This window comes from Lacerta agilis, chromosome 7 (assembly GCF_009819535.1).
Source record: "Lacerta agilis isolate rLacAgi1 chromosome 7, rLacAgi1.pri, whole genome shotgun sequence".
NCBI classification, from domain to species: domain Eukaryota; kingdom Metazoa; phylum Chordata; class Lepidosauria; order Squamata; family Lacertidae; genus Lacerta; species Lacerta agilis.
In genome coordinates, this window is record NC_046318.1 from 4,880,662 (window position 1) to 4,897,692 (window position 17,031).

At 41.5% G+C, this 17,031-nt stretch overlaps 1 protein-coding gene across 1 annotated transcript; it reads left to right on the top strand.

The window, feature by feature from the left end:
* The first annotated feature begins 5,474 nt into the window (after window positions 1-5,474).
* Window positions 5,475-8,183, top strand: LOC117049510 (protocadherin gamma-A6-like). Its single transcript, XM_033154237.1, has one exon. It carries the CDS (start codon window positions 5,763-5,765, stop codon window positions 8,181-8,183), a length of 2,421 nt encoding a protein of 806 aa, XP_033010128.1. The 5' UTR covers window positions 5,475-5,762.
* The last annotated feature ends 8,848 nt before the right edge of the window (window positions 8,184-17,031 follow it).

The window sequence follows — 17,031 nt, forward strand, 5'->3', positions numbered from 1 at the left end:
CCCATCTTTTTTAATCACTTTAATTAAGCGAGGACCCAGTTTCCTTTGAATTAATTTCAAGCATAAAATGGGTTTCCAGTACCGTTAGCTAATCCTCCCTGCCATTTCTTCCCCTTTTCAAGTTAAAAAAAAATCATCTTTGAAAAGGTGTGGGGTGCTGGTGGTCACTGTCAATGGGCAGAGGTAGGAGAGTCCTCTCTAAACTTGAACCGGAAATACTGTTCCTGAACATGCACAGAAGTGGAATTTCCTGCCAGAGAGCATGTCAGGTGTAGTTCCCTCTGCCTCCTGATCCAAATAAGGAGACATTGACAAACCCTGTGAACCCTGACAAGGAGTTACACTCCTTAAATGATCTAGAAGACCACAATTTCTTTAGAAGCCTCTGGAAACAAACATTCTATATCTGCTGAGCCCTCCGCACCAACAGGCATCCCCTTGCTACTATTCCTATGGTTTTGCTTGGGTTTTTTTACTATTATTAAAGCAAAAAATAAAACAATGATGCTGAATGGTGAGGGACTGGGAAGTGAAGAGGATGCACACAAGTGATGGAGAAGAAATTAGTTTCAGATTGCATTTAAAGGTGAACTTTTATTACAAGAAATTCCCTACTTTAGAGATAAAATTCCATGTAGAATTATAGAAATAGCAAAAACAGTTCCCCATGTGGACTCAGAGTGTCACTGTTGGACAACGTGGGAGCAGTCATGGCTCAGCATTTGCAAGCTCTTGGAGCAATCATGCTCTCTTAACACTTCAGCTGAGCAGAAAGGAAACGCTTTTATTTTAAAAGCTGCTCAAGAAAGGAAAGCTCTCAGTTTCCCAAAGATCAGCTCAAAAGAACAATATTTCTATTATCTCACATAAGTGTACTAGGAGTCTTCAAAACTGAACTGAAAGAAGGAAGAAATCAGAAATGACAATGGATGTGATGGAAGTAAATCAGGCAGAGAAAACAAGCAAGATCACCAAGAGGCAAGTACTGTTTCTGTTCATATTCTGGTCTGTGTTCTGCAGCCAGGTAGTGTCTGAGAAGGTTCAGTATTCGGTTCCAGAGGAAGCAGAGCAGGGCTCCTTTGTGGGGAACCTTGCTAAAGATCTGGGGTTGGATGTCAGAGAGCTGTCAAAGCGCAAGCTGGGTATTTCTTCAGAAAAGCAATTCTTTGATTTAAATGAACAAAATGGCAACCTGTATGTGAATGAGAGGATAGACCGGGAAGAGATTTGTGGAGAATCATCCACTTGTGTCCTAAAATTAGAAGTTGTGGCACACAATCCTTTGAATATTTTCCACGTAAATATTTTTATCCAGGACATTAATGATAATGTCCCACATTTCCAGAATGAAAATATTGAGATTAAATTGAGTGAATCTACTCTGCCGGGAACTCGATTTGCTCTTGGAAATGCTGAAGATGATGATATCGGAATGAACTCCCTCCAGAATTACCAGTTGAGCTCAACTCCATATTTCAAACTAGAAAATCAAGCTGACAATGATGGTGGCAAATATGCAGAATTAATATTGCAGAAACAACTGGACAGGGAAAAGGAACACACACACCACATGGTCCTTACAGCCATGGATGGTGGAGAACCTCCAAAAACTGGAACAGCCAAAATATTGGTAACAGTTATTGATATTAATGACAATGCTCCTGTTTTCACCCAGACAAACTATAAAGCGAGCCTGAAGGAGAATGCACCCAAAGGAACCTCTGTGCTTCAAGTCAAAGCATCTGACAGTGATGAAGGGTCAAATGCTGAGATCACTTATACTTTCAGTGACATCCCAAAAACAGCTAAGCAGAAATTTCATCTGGATCCCAGAGACGGAACAATTACACTCATAGAAAGTGTTGATTTTGAGGACAGACAAAAATATGTGATGAAAATTCAGGCAAGTGATGGAGGAGGATTGGCGGCACATTGCAATGTAGAGATTGAGGTTCTTGATGAGAATGACAATGCTCCGGATGTGATCCTTACATCCGTGTCCAGTCCAGTTCCAGAGGATGTCGCATCTGGAGCTGTGATTGCTCTCATTAAAGTTCAGGACAGGGATTCTGGGGATTATGGAGAAGTCACCTGTCACCTGAAGGAGCTTGTACCTTTCCTGATAGTCTCATCTTCAGATAATTACTTCAAGCTCCTCATAGATGGTGCCCTTGACAGAGAAAGGACTCCAGAGTATAATATTACAATCACAGCCACAGACAAAGGCACACCTCCACTCTCCACACACAAAACCATATCAATACAGATCTCAGATATCAATGATAACCCGCCAGCCTTTGAAACATCTTCCTACACTGCCTACGTTCCAGAAAACAATCCATCTGGAGCTTCAATTTTCCACATCAAGGCCTCTGACCCAGATCTGGATCGCAATGCCCGAATCACTTACTCCATCCTTAACAGCAACATCAAGGACCTGCCTCTCTCCTCCTATGTCTCCATTAACTCTGAGACTGGAATCATCTATGCCCAACGCTCCTTTGACTATGAGCAATTCAGGGAGTTTCAGATTCAAGTGAAGGCCCAAGATGGAGGTTCTCCACCACTCAATAGCAGTGCCACAGTGACAGTATGCGTTTTGGATCGAAATGATAATGCTCCACAGATTCTGTACCCCTCACAATCAACAGAGGGCTCACCTTTCTTTGAGATGGTGCCTCGGTCAGCTGAGTCAGGTTATCTGGTGACAAAGGTGGTGGCTGTGGACTCTGATTCTGGACACAATGCCTGGCTCTCCTTCCATCTCCTGCAGGCCACAGAGCCCTCACTCTTCAGCATTGGCTCCCACACAGGAGAGGTGCAGACAGTCCGAGCATTACTTGAGCGAGATGCAGTGAAGCAGAGGCTGGTGATCATGGTGAAGGACAATGGGCATCCTCCTCTCTCAGCCACCACGACTTTGAGCCTGGTGTTTGCTGAGAACCTCCAGGAGGCTCTTCCGGAAATGAACTCCCAACCAAATGACTCAGAGTATCAGTCTGATCTACAGTTTTATTTGGTATTGGCCTTGACCTTGGTGTCCTTTCTGTTCCTGGTGACGGTGATTCTGACCATTCTGATGAAGCTTCGAAGGTCAAGGAACCCCACTTTCCTTCAGTGCTTTATTCCTGACCCCCATTCAAAGGCTGGTGCCATATTCCCACCAAATTATGAGGACGGAACTTTGCCTTATTCCTACCAGGTCTGTCTGTCCTCTGAATCCAGGAGGAATGAGTTGACATTCCTGCAGCCCACTGTCCAAATAGCAGAGAACATCCTTTGCAATGGCAACACTGACCTTTCTTTGATGGTCAGTGGAGGTAATTTAAATTCTGAAAAGGAAAATGACAGCACGGTGAGTTATTTTACATTCTTTTCTCTCTTTTTTAGGGAAATAGGTATGTTATCACTTGTTTGAGAGTTTGACTGTAAACAGTGGATGTTATCAAACTGGCACCCCAGACAATTCAGGCCATGTCACCAGGGAAGTAGCTAGGGAGTAGTACTGAGCTGCTACTGCTGCAGATCAAGCTAATGGAATGGGCCTTCTAGAAGTTGTTGAAGGGCAAAAATTGCGAGTTGGGGGAGCCTCGGTCAGAATTATCTAGTTGCACATTGGCATGCTGACTTAGGGGGATGATCCACGACCACAGGATGCCATAGCATGTTTGAGTGGAGACAGTGCTTATCCTTCCTTCCTTCCTTCCTTCCTTCCTTCCTTCCTTCCTTCGTAGTATGACTAAAATTGAATATGTAGCTATTTTAATGTTCTGTCTTAAAAAAATAGAAAAACAAACATCAAAAAATATTACATAGTATATTCTTCACGAAGATTGCAAATTTTCTTGTTATTGGCAAAATTCACCTTATTATCAAACTAAATATTAGGATCTTTGTGGAGAGTTTTTTTATGTGTTGTAGGGAAGGAAATAGCGGATTGAACATCTTTTGTTGGCGGTCTGCCAACAGAGATAATTACATGGTGATTGATAATAGCCAGATATAAGTCTTGGCTCCCATATTCATTTTGGGGGAAAGACTGAACAAGAGATTAACCTCTGGTGCTTTGAAAAAGCTGTTTTCTGTGTCAAGAGACCAAGAAGCCATCAGCTCCTGGGAACTCAGATGGGGGTTAAGCAACTTGAGAGCTGAGGAATTTACATCTTGCCCCAAAGCCATGTAAGAGCTGTGGGTATGGGATCTGCAAAAGTCTCCCTTTCTTAATTATTTTTGGGACAGTTATAATTTATAACTGAAGGAGATTTGTCCATCAGCTGGTGATGATTTACATTCAGTGTTTGAGCTGCTTTGTGGCTTCAAGAAGAAGGGAAGGGAAATTGATCATTAAAGGTTTGAAGGCAGAACAAAAAGCCTGTTTTGTGGTTTGAGACAAGAAAGTTTTAAATGAACAATGGAGATCTGTGTTTTTGTATTTTCCAGATTGAGATTATATAAATGTTCTACATTGTTAAACTGTTATGTTATTAAAAATGAATAAAAATAATATTTTAAAATAACAACCATAATTTAAAGCACACAGAAAGGTAAAATCACAACAGAATAGATTAAAACAAATTAAAGCTCATACACAGTTGGGTACTGATTGGAAAAGCACAATGTATGATATGGTGAAGCATTGATGGAAGCTGTCCGTTGTAAAACACCCTTCAGGTCCTGTGACTGCATGCTGGTTGCAGAATGAATAGAGCTCATGCACAGCCTTTGTTTGATCAATGAGTGGAGCAAGTAGTCTGTCTCTCATGGAATCATAGAGTTGCAAGGCCATCCAACCTCTGCTTGATTTGAACTGGGGCATTCCTGATATGCATCTCCTACCCAGTACAGCCCTATTTGAACAATCTCCTCAAGTGTAAGCAAATAAAACATGATAGTGCAAAGTTCTAAATCATGTGTGGGACACCTTCAAGTAGAGTAAGCTCCCCACCTCAGACCTTGGTCCTCAAATTCATGGAGGGATCTAGAGTATGTACAGATGAAATGCTGGACAGGAAAGGACTAGGAAGAACTCCATATTTCTTCTCAAGTGTTTGCTCATGTACGGACAGTGTATGCCCAAATAAGGCTTATGTAACCCTATCTAAAAATAAAAATTCAGTTTGAAGATGAGCAGCCTAGAGATGTGAATTAACAAATTGGAGCTGAGAGGAGTGAAGTGCCAGAGGTAGTAAGGATGTACTGGTGATTTACTAGTGTTGTTTCTCCATCAAGAAAAAAATCTATTGAATATCCCCGTATAAAAGCCAGCAGAAAACATTGCTGAGAAAGATCCATAAATTTATTCCAGAATTTCTAATAATGGGGAAGGGCAGGAACCCTAAATACTTGTCTTTCCCGCTCCTTTTCAGTTTGATTACAGCAACAAAGGTTGTAACTCTTATTTATCCCTAGTGGGTAAATTCTAAGGGGGGGGATAAAGAACATGGAAAAATATACCCAGTTATCCTAGCTATATCTGCATATAATAGCACTAGTACAGTGAAATGGTGTTTATTTAATTTTCAAAACTGAGGTTTTTGCAGTTTGGGCTTGAGCCTCTGGGTGTCACTGTTCACCAGAACAGAGGAGAAATGAGAAATCCTGCCCAATTGGAGTTGCCATTCCGTTAAACACAAGCACAAAATATCTGAAGGAACAAGCTGCTTGTCAGTGTAAAGAAGAAATGGAAGTGCATTTTCCTTAGAAAAGAGTTGGATAGAGCATCTTTTGAACCAGAATCTAAGGGTCTTTAACCTGCTGCAAGAATGGAAGGAATTCAAAGGCTGTGGAATTGCAGAAAGGGAATCTTCCAGTGCCTTTTCATGATGTTTTCTTGGAAGGCAGTTTCTGGGCAGATCCACTACTCCATTCCAGAAGAGATGCACAAAGGGTCTTCCGTGGGGAATGTTGCAAAGGACCTGGGAATGGATGGCAAGCAGCTACCAGATCATGGACTTCGCATTGTTTCCCCTGCAGGTATGATTCAGTACTTTTCTTTGAATGCCAACAATGGCCATTTGCAGATATCTGAGAGAATAGATAGAGAGGAAATCTGCAGAGAGGCAGAGAAATGTATGTTGAAGTTTCAGGTTCTTCTTGAAAGCAAATTGAAGCTTTATGGAATCGAAGTGGAAATTACAGATATAAATGATAATGCTCCCCACTTCCCTCTATGGGAACAGGAGCTGGAAATCAGTGAGGCATCTATTCCTGGATTCCAGATCCCTCTTCCCAAAGCTCAAGATCCAGATTGGGGGATAAATTCAGTGCAGAGCTATCAACTCACAGGCAGTAGCCATTTTGCTTTGCATGTGCAAACAGAAGAAAATGGTGTCAGGCTTGTTGAACTTGTGTTGGAAAAGTCACTGGACAGAGAGGAACAATCAGCTTATGATCTGCTCCTCACAGCTACTGATGGAGGTGATCCCATCAGGTCTGGCACATTACAAATCCACATCGTTGTCCTTGATGCAAATGACAATGCACCAGTTTTCAGCCAACCTCTCTATGAAGTGAGTGTCAATGAGAATATTCCCAAGTGGTCCACAGTTTTGACAGTGAGAGCGACTGATATGGATGAAGGAATCAATGGAGACATTAAATACTCTTTCCAACAAATTACAAAGCGAGACTCCCAAATGTTTCTGTTAAATTCCACAACAGGTGAAATTATTCTAATTGGGAATCTTGATTATGAGGAATCTTCTTTATATGCATTTGAGATACAAGCCAAAGATGGAGGAGGCCTCAGTGACAGATCAAATGTTGTGATAACTGTTATGGATCTGAATGACAATTCACCTGAATTATCAGTTACCTTTGCCACCAACACCATATTTGAAGGTTCACCATCCCAAACGGTAATTGCCATTTTAAATGTCCAAGACCGAGATTCGGGAATCAATGGGGAAATCACATGCTCAATCCCTAGCAACCTCCCTTTCCAGCTAAAGAAGTCCATGGATAACTTTTACACTTTGGTGACTGATGGTGCCCTTGACAGAGAACAGGCGTCAGTCTTCAATATTACTGTCACTGTTACTGACCATGGTGTCCCCCCTCTTTCTACTGTCACAGTTATCACACTTCATATTTTAGACACCAATGACAACCCACCCATCTTTGAAAAAACAGACTATACTTTCTATTTTGTTGAGAATAACCAAAGAGGAGCAATGGTCTCTTCCTTAAGAGCAAATGATCTTGACTGGGAAGAAAATGCCAGAATAACATATTCCATCACTGATGACCAAAGAAGCGACTCCCGCCTCTCCTCCTACCTCTCCATTAACTCTGAGACGGGGGTTATATATGCTCTGACATCCTTCGATTATGAAGAGTTTCGAGACATTCGGTTCCATGTAAAGGCCCAGGATGGAGGCTCTCCACCACTCAGCTCCAACGTCTCAGTGACTCTCTTCATCCTGGACCAGAATGACAATGCTCCCCAAATCCTGTACCCCTCCCCTCCCACCGATGGCTCCACGGGGATAGAGCTGGCCCCTCACTCCTCTGAGCCAGGCTACCTGGTCACTAAGGTGGTGGCTGTGGATGCGGACTCTGGCCAGAATGCCTGGCTCTCCTACCAGCTGATCAAGGCCACTGAGCCAGGGCTCTTCACTTTGGGGCTCCACACGGGAGAGATCAGGACAGCCCGTTTCTTCCTGGAGAAAGATGCCCTCAAGCAAAGCCTGGTGGTTTTAGTGAAGGACAATGGGCAGCCACCTCTCTCTGCTTCAGCCACTCTGACTGTGGTGCTGGCTGACACCATCCCTGCAATCCTCTCAGACCTGAGCAGCATCTCAGCTCCTGTAGAGCCTCCGTCGGACCTCACCTTCTACCTGGTCCTTGCAGTGGCTTTTGTCTCCTGCTTGTTCTTCACTTTCCTCCTTGTGTTACTGGCTGTCAAATTGCACAGGTGGAGAAATTCTCAGATGCTTGAATCAGGGAATGTGAATTTCAGCGGCGCTCCTATCTCACAGTTTGTGGGGATTGACGGAGTCCGAGCATTTCTGCACTCCTACTGCCAGGAGGTTTCTCTCACTACAGACTCTAGAAAGGCAAATTATTCCAATACTCTGAGCAATAAAGAGTCTTGTGAAGCAAAGGATCCGATCTTACCTGGTGAAGATTTAAACTTGAACAATGAAGGCTTAATCATAGTCCAGGTGAGCAAACAATTTTAGATTAACATGATTTTTTTCTTTTGTTAATATCAGAATATATTTCCCATCTGCCTCTGGTTACTCTTTATATTCAGAACTATGTCAGTCTTCTTTCTATTCCTTTCAGCCCTCCTTTTAGTTATCACTGGATAAGTGATCCTTCTGTGAAGGATATTCTTTTAGCAAATCTTCATCTTGACACATCAGATGATCAATCTTTTTCTCTTACTTTGGACTGCTGGTGAAGGCTCACAAAACCTTGTGCACATCTATAAAAAACATAGTTCCCTACATATTGATAACTATCATGTATGGGAGATAGGGAGTAGGCTAGGCTTATAGCTATCATCCTATTTTCATGTAGAGGTATATTCTTCTCCCCCTGCTTTGAACAAGTCTCCAGCATGTGAGTTCCTGTGAGACTGAATTAATACATTCTTAATTGTTTTAATTTAGTATGTTGCATTTGGCTTTTATTTCATATTTTTATGACACTTCCAAATAGTGGATGGTTTAAATAACCTGTATCAATAAATAAGTATATAAATGTGTGCCCTCACCAACCTTGGTACTGGTACTGCCTCCATGAAAACTAGGGCCAAGTATCCCATGACAAGTAAGTGCTCATTCCCATCTTTCAACCTATAACATCTTTCCACTACATACCCACCTGCCCACCAGTAAGCTGATACTGAGATTCTCATTGCTACAAGACTTCTTTTTTAAAAAGTAATAATGAATTTACATAACTCTTTTATTGGCTGAGATATTTTGGCTGTTGGTATATTTTAGCATGATAAAATGAGGAGATCCAATGGGGAGGGGACTCTGGGAAGAAATTTACAAGCAATTGTATTGTAAGATTGGTTGCATAATGCTCCTTGTAATTTGCAACCTTCACCCGCTATTGAACTACAGCAGCAACACACAAATGGGTGGTTTTTTTGGGGGGTGGGTCGGCGGTTTGAATCCCTGCAACGGGGTGAGCTCCCGTTGCTCGGTCCCTGCTCCTGCCAACTTAGCAGTTCGAAAGCATGTCAAAGTGCAAGTAGATAAATAGGTACCGCTCCGGCAGGAAGGTAAACGGCGTTTCCGTGCACTGCTCTGGTTAGCCAGAAGCGGGTTGTCATGCTGGCCACATGACCCAGAAGCTGTACGCCGTGTCCCTCGGCCAGTAACGCAAGATGAGCGCTGCAACCCCAGAGTTGGACACAACTGGACCTAATGGTCAGGGGTCCCTTTACCTTTACCTTTATTTTCTACTTTAATGAGATTTCCAGTGTAAGGTAGGGGTAGATTTTGAGCCCCAGAGAAAGTGTCGTGTGTTGCCTTCTCCCTGTCATATGAATGAAAACAGCTTCAGCCAAAGGTGTGTTCTTCTATGTAGTTCCACACTGCTACAATGGGTGCATCAATGGAAATGTGACTGCAAGTTCATTTACTCCTTTGTTGTGTGACTGTAAGCTGGTTTGATTCCAGTGCTCTTTGGTGACATGTTGCTTATATTTTTCTATTAAAGATATGCTGTCATGGCTGGTGTTGTAAACACACTACAGTGGCAAGAATTGATGCATTTGGGGGACATTTTATGAGGCACGTGGGTTTTTTTTGTTCCCATAAGGAAAACAATGAATGGTAACTTGCTGAAATTTGGGGGAGTTGTTTGGGTGACCATTTCTGACAATGTCCTAGAAAAGGACTATCCCGCAGTTCTACTAATGTGTGAAATGGACAATGAAAACTATGCTGGAAGGATGCTTGGATTCCCACAAAATCGTTTGACGTTTAAGAGCAAGTGGGAATTATTTAGGGATTATTTGAACACCAGACATAATTGTAAATACAAGTGGCAAATCCTCTTGATCACATTAATAAAATGCACATCTGTTTGTTTTGGAATTTCAATAATTTTTTCTGTTACAAAAAAAATATTTAAAAGAATGATGCACACACATAGAGATCTTTGTGCAATGGATACAAGGCACATTGCTGATAATGTAACATATTGTACTCTTAATAGTTATTAAGCATAATTGTTTTATAAATAGTGCAGCTTATTTTAGACCTGGTCGTAAGGGAAACTTTGTTGGCTCTTTCCATAAAGAACAGAAAGCATGTTCAAAAGTAAATCCTTACCTTTCATATTATATAGTGTGGCAGCAGAGAGCAGCAGCAAGTTAATTGTTGCAGAGGGCAATGAATTTAGCCAACATTCATCTTAGGTATCTTGCCAACATTCATCTTAGGTATCTTAGGGGCACTTCATCTATGCTGGTGATGAAAGTTGCAATAAAAAGGTTTTGTCCCATCCTTTCCAATATGAACCTAAGGAAAAGTGTGTTGCAAATCCTCCATTGTGATGACTATGCATGCCATGGGCTTATTTGCAGAATTCTTGCCTTCTGAAAAAGGGTGACATTTCCTTAAAGAAGGCACCATACATAAAATACTTGTCTCATGTGCCCCTTTGTGTATATCATGTAGGGGGGAAATCAGCACCCTCTCCCACTCTGTTTGCTGATTGTTTGTATGAAGAGAACTAGAAAATGTACGGTAGAACATGGGGTGACAGGTGTTCCATGAGGGCAGAAGTGAATACACAGTGGTATAATTGATGTGGCCAGGCTCTGCCTGCCAGGAGTCTGGCTGTGAGGAGACTTTCCATCTCACATTGAGCAAATATCCTACAAATAATCCATCCACCAACTATAGAGAATAGTTGTTTGCTGACAGTTCAAGTAAAATCCAGCTCTTGAGCTTCCCCCGGGAAATAGTATTCTGCCTAATTTTCAACAGGTTACTTCTTTCTGAACCACAAATTGCTGAAGAGATGTCAAGAGCTGAATTTAAGATTGGAAAACTGAGAAACAGAGAGAACTGAAACCGACAGGCCTGCAGATTTCTAATGTATACCTCTAATGTTCTCAAAAAACTCATGAGTTGTTTGGGTTGGAGATTTCCAGGAGTGCTAAAAGAAGAAAATATGAAGGCTTTTGAATTGAACCATCTGGATATTACCTACCATTTCTCTACCTATGGAAACTTCCAATTTAGAAGATGCAGAAAATAAATATTTCTCATCGACAACTACTGCCCTCAAATTATAGCAAAAACATATCATTTCTTCTTGACGGGTGATTACTGGATAATCACGTTAAGCATCATATAAAAATATCTTGCAAAACATATACAGTATTGATTTCTTTTTCAAGCCGAAGGCATTGCAAAGTTGCACATGATTTAACAAAACATGTGCAAGTGACATAACTACATTTTAAAATATTACATCGGAAGTTGCCCAAGAGCCTCTCTATAATCAGTAGTAGAAAGGCCTGACCTCTTCTGAAGAATTTCTGCCTGTTAAAGTTAACAATAGGGCGCAAAATGGAAAATAAATATGAACTAGTATAAGGCCCATCCCTGTTTACCTATTCACAAATATATTTTGTTTAGATATACTGGCTGAAAATACATCACTATGTGGGTCAACCTAAAATTATCACAGGCTGAACCTCTGACTGGAATACATATTAAAACTTCACTTGTGATAAATTTCTTAATATTATTTAGATTTTTTAATGCACATTAAACATGGGAGAAAGAAATTTGGAACTCTGGTCCCACTGGCCTGCATACTGAAAAGAGCTCTTAATGGAGTGATCAACTATAGGGACTGATCAATAATCCATGAAGGGGTACAACTTGAAAACAATTGTAAAGTGTTAAATTAAAAGCAGTTCTCTACATTAGAAATTATATACTATGTACCCTTATTGAAATGGCAAATACAGTTCCCCATGTGGACTCAGAGTGTCACTGTTGGACAAGGTGGGAGCAGCCATGGCTCAGCATTTCTGAGACTCTTAGAGCAGTCTCTCTCTCTTAACTCATCAGTGGAGCAGAAAGGAAAAGCTTTTATTTTAAAAGCTGCTCAAGAAAGGAAAGCTTTCAGTTTCCCAAGAATCAGCTGAAAAGAACAATATTTCTATTATCTCACTTAAGTGTACTGGGAGTCTTGAAAACTGAGGTGAAAGAGGAGGAGAAATCAGGAAAGGCAATGGATGTGATGGAAGTAAAGCAGGCAGAAAGAACAAGGGAGATCACCAAGAGGCAAGTACTGTTTCTGTTCATATTCTGGTCTGTATTCTGCTGCCAGGTAGTGTCTGAGAAGGTTCAGTATTCAGTTCCAGAGGAAGCAGAGCAGGGCTCCTTTGTGGGGAACCTTGCTAAAGATCTGGGGTTGGATGTCAGAGAGCTATCAAAGCGCAAGCTGGGTATTTCTTCAGAAAAGCAATTTTTTGACCTGAATGAACAAAATGGCAACCTGTATGTGAATGAGAAGATAGATCGGGAAGAGATTTGTGGTAAATCATCTACTTGTGTCCTCAAATTAGAAGTTGTGGCACACAATCCTTTGAATATTTTCCACGTAAATATTTTAATCCAGGACATTAATGACAATGCCCCATATTTCCGCAATGAAAATGTTGAGCTTAAATTTATTGAGTCTACTCTGCCAGGAACTCGATTTGCTCTTGGAAATGCTGAAGATGGTGATATTGGATTAAACTCTCTCCAGAATTATGAGTTGAGCTCAACTCCATATTTCAAACTAGAAATTCAAACTGGCAATGATGGTGGCAAATATGCAGAATTAATACTGCAGAAACAACTGGACAGGGAAAAGGAACACAAACACCACATGGTCCTTACAGCCATGGATGGTGGAGAACCTCCAAAAACCGGAACAGCCAAAATATTGGTAACAGTTATTGATGCTAATGACAATGCTCCTGTTTTCACCCAGACAATCTATAAAGTGAGCCTGAAGGAGAATGCACCCAAAGGAACCTCTGTGCTTCAAGTCAAAGCATCTGACAGTGATGAAGGGTCCAATGCTGAGATCACTTATACTTTCAGTGACATCCCCAAAACAGCTGAGCAGAAGTTTCATCTGGATCCCAGAGACGGAACAATTGAACTCATAAAAAGTGCTGATTTTGAAGAGAGTCAATATTATGTGATGATAATTCAGGCAAGTGATGGAGGAGGATTGGCGGCACATTGCAAAGTGGAGATTGAGGTTCTTGATGAGAATGACAATGCTCCAGATGTGATCCTTACATCCGTGTCTAGCCCAGTTCCAGAGGATGTCACATCTGGAGCTGTGATTGCTCTCATTAAAGTTCAGGACAGGGATTCTGGGGATAATGGAGAAGTCACCTGTCACCTGAAGGAGCTTGTACCTTTCCTGATAGTCTCATCTTCAGATAATTACTTCAAGCTCCTCATAGATGGTGCCCTTGACAGAGAAAGGACTCCAGAGTATAATATTACAATCACAGCCACAGACAAAGGCACACCTCCACTCTCCACACACAAAACCATATCAATACAGATCTCAGATATCAATGATAACCCGCCAGCCTTTGAAACATCTTCCTACACTGCCTACGTTCCAGAGAACAATCCATCTGGAGCTTCAATTTTCCATGTCAAGGCCTCTGACCCAGATCTGGATCGCAATGCCCGAATCACTTACTCCATCCTTAACAGCAATATCAAGGACCTGCCTCTCTCCTCCTATGTCTCCATTAACTCTGAGACTGGAATCATCTATGCCCAACGCTCCTTTGACTATGAGCAGTTCAGGGAGTTTCAGATTCAAGTGAAGGCCCAAGATGGAGGTTCTCCACCACTCAATAGCAGTGCCACAGTGAAAGTATGTGTTTTGGATCGAAATGATAATGCTCCGCAGATTCTGTACCCCTCACAATCAACAGAGGGCTCACCTTTCTTTGAGATGGTGCCTCGGTCAGCTGAGTCGGGTTATCTGGTGACAAAAGTGGTGGCAGTGGACGCTGATTCTGGACACAATGCCTGGCTCTCCTTCCATCTCCTGCAGGCCACAGAGCCCTCACTCTTCAGCATTGGCTCCCACACAGGAGAGGTGCAGACAGTCCGAGCATTACTTGAGCGAGATGCAGTGAAGCAGAGGCTGGTGATCATGGTGAAGGACAATGGGCATCCTCCTCTCTCAGCCACCACGACTTTGAGCCTGGTGTTTGCTGAGAACTTCCAGGAGGCTCTTCCGGAAATGAACTCGCAACCAAATGACTCAGAGTATCAGTCTGATCTACAGTTTTATTTGGTATTGGCCTTGACCTTGGTGTCCTTTCTGTTCCTGGTGACGGTGATTCTGACCATTCTGATGAAGCTTCGAAGGTCAAGGAACCCCACTTTCCTTCAGTGCTTTATTCCTGACCCCCATTCAAAGGCTGGTGCCATATTCCCACCAAATTATGAGGACGGAACTTTGCCTTATTCCTACCAGGTCTGTCTGTCCTCTGAATCCAGGAGGAATGAGTTGACTTTCCTGCAGCCCACTGTCCAAATAGCAGAGAACATCCTTTGCAATGGCAACTCTGACTTTTCTTTGATGGTCAGTGGAGGTAATTTAAGTTCTGAAAAGGAGAATACTGACATGGTGAGTTCTTTTTTCTGCACTATATAGTAAGCTGACTTATCCAATAAGTTTATTTGATTAAATTTACTTGCTGTTATTGCGAGTTTAAGAATATTATATTTCAAGCAACCATCACTCTATAATAACAGAGGCTGTCAAATCACAGTATGACTTAAAGAGTGTCATACACCAGTGGTTTTTTTGTAGAGTTTTTCTATTCATGTCTGTTGGTTGCCTCTACTTTGTTTGAGTAGCCTTTTATGGCTCATATATTTAGGAGAAGTAAAGGTGGGAGATTACCAGATAACAGAATGAATATTCTTTATTTAGAAAATATAGTATTTACATATCCTTTTTTATATTTTAATATATGCTGTAAGTGGGACGTGTGTTCATATGAATTCACTTCCAATAGAAGTGCACAAGGGGATCTATGGCAGTGGACCTCCCTCTCTGCCAGCCCACAAAGTTTCACAGAATCCTACAGCTCCTCAACTTCCCTCCTAGGGGAGCATAAGATTGTCCTCTTAGTTACTGTTTGGCCACATGCTGTGATTCAATGTACTGTGATGCTGTTGGTATTGTGAGCAGTTTTAAGGTCAGGCAGCAGTCAATCTCTCAATAACTTCTAAGTCAGAGCTTGAGGAATGAGGGGGAGAACTGTGGTGAAACTATTTTATTAAAATGTAAAAATTTCAGGCCAACTGTATTTATAGCAAATATAAATTGTTTACTATATTTATATATTGTGCTATCTATGTTTTTGTAAACTGCTTGTAAATTTTCACAATTAAGTGGTATATAAATCCTGCAAAATAAGAATAAATGTAAAACATGTGCATGACACTTTACAAACAAAAGGTATGGCAGGTGCCAAGATCAAATAAAAGGATTGCATTTTACGTAAGCAATATGCTTGTAAAGTTGAAAACAAAACCTAATTTGAAATAGGAAAGATGGGCAATTAACTTTCATTGTTCCATCAAACTGGAGGACAGAATTTAACACACTTCTGAAGTAGACACATTTGTATGCTTGCGAATTGATTCTGCAGTATAAGACGGAATGAATCTAACCGGTGCTATTTACACAAGTCTTGACAGTTTTTGATGTCTTCCTTTAGATATGTGTAATTTAATTTTTTGTTCTGTGGATTGTGAATGGGACTAATGCACTCTAGTCTATATACTTTAATTTATTTGGTAAGTATTAAGTAGTGGGTGGACATAGATGACACAGTGATTCTCCAAGCAGCTCTCTTTATTCTCAGGCTGGAACAGAACTGAACTGAAGGGCTGAGCCAGCCTGCTTATATAGTACTCAGTAACATGCAACAGTAACAACTCTCTCTAGGTACCCAATCCATGAACGGCACTCTCAATCCTTCATTTGCATGTGGACCTGAGTGAGAACTGCAGTCACGGTGGGCAGAGTATATACACAACACCCCTAGTGGCCTAGGATGAGAACTACAATACATAACTGTAAGAGTATGGGTAGTTCTGCCCGTCCAAAGGAGGTTTGGATTTGTGTTTCTGATGCACCCTGTCACTCACATGACAAGCTTTCTTTAAAAAAAACTGATAGGAGTATCATAAACAGTTTACGATATGGGATGAGCAAGGGGTGGGGTAGGCATGGACTGGAATGACTTCAGCTAAAAAAAGGTCAAACTTTCTGTTGGATGTGTCTTTGGAAACACTTAAAGTTGCTCTTAGAATTGTAGCCAGGATGCATGCCCACTGATGATAATTTTTAATATAAAGGCAGTGCTTTTTTCTGGGGATACTCAAGTGTATACAGTACCGGCACCTTTTTATTGTCAAATGTTAAAAGTGTGGCACTTATTGTAACAACATCATGCTGAGTACCAACACCTTTTCCCCCATAATAACTTATGATAACTAGATGATTATATGTTTTTAACTTCATGCTTGAGATCTGCCATTACACCACTTGGAGTTTGGGCCTCCCAACAGCCACTCTGAGGTCAAACTTAAAGTTCAAGAAAATGCTCAGCCAAGTTCAGTTTGTTTTTGGAATGTGGCTTTGAGAAGCACCCTAAATAAATGAAAGATTATTCACTCTTACCTAGAGGCAAGTCCCGTTGAATTCCCTCTCTTGCTGAAGGGAAAGGCATCTTTGCCCACATGTAAATGAAGATGAGGCAGTTTAGACTAGTCCCAAGCTCTGTCTTGTGGGGAAACCTTCTTTGGATCTGGCTGAAGTAGGCTGTTGGACCGACGTCCTCCCTGTCCCGTCAGAGAGTCCATCCACCTAAGATTAGCTGGTAAGCCTTTTGGGTGGCCAGGAGGCACGTCCCTATTTTCATCGGAGAAATGTTGGAAGGTACGTAATCGTTTGATCAGATTGATCGTAGTGGGGCAGATGCTTCGATTAGGT

Coding starts and splice junctions, on each gene's coding strand:
- LOC117049510 (XM_033154237.1), top strand. CDS start 5,763: ATGGAAGGAATTCAAAGGCTGTGGAATTGCAGAAAGGGAATCTTCCAG.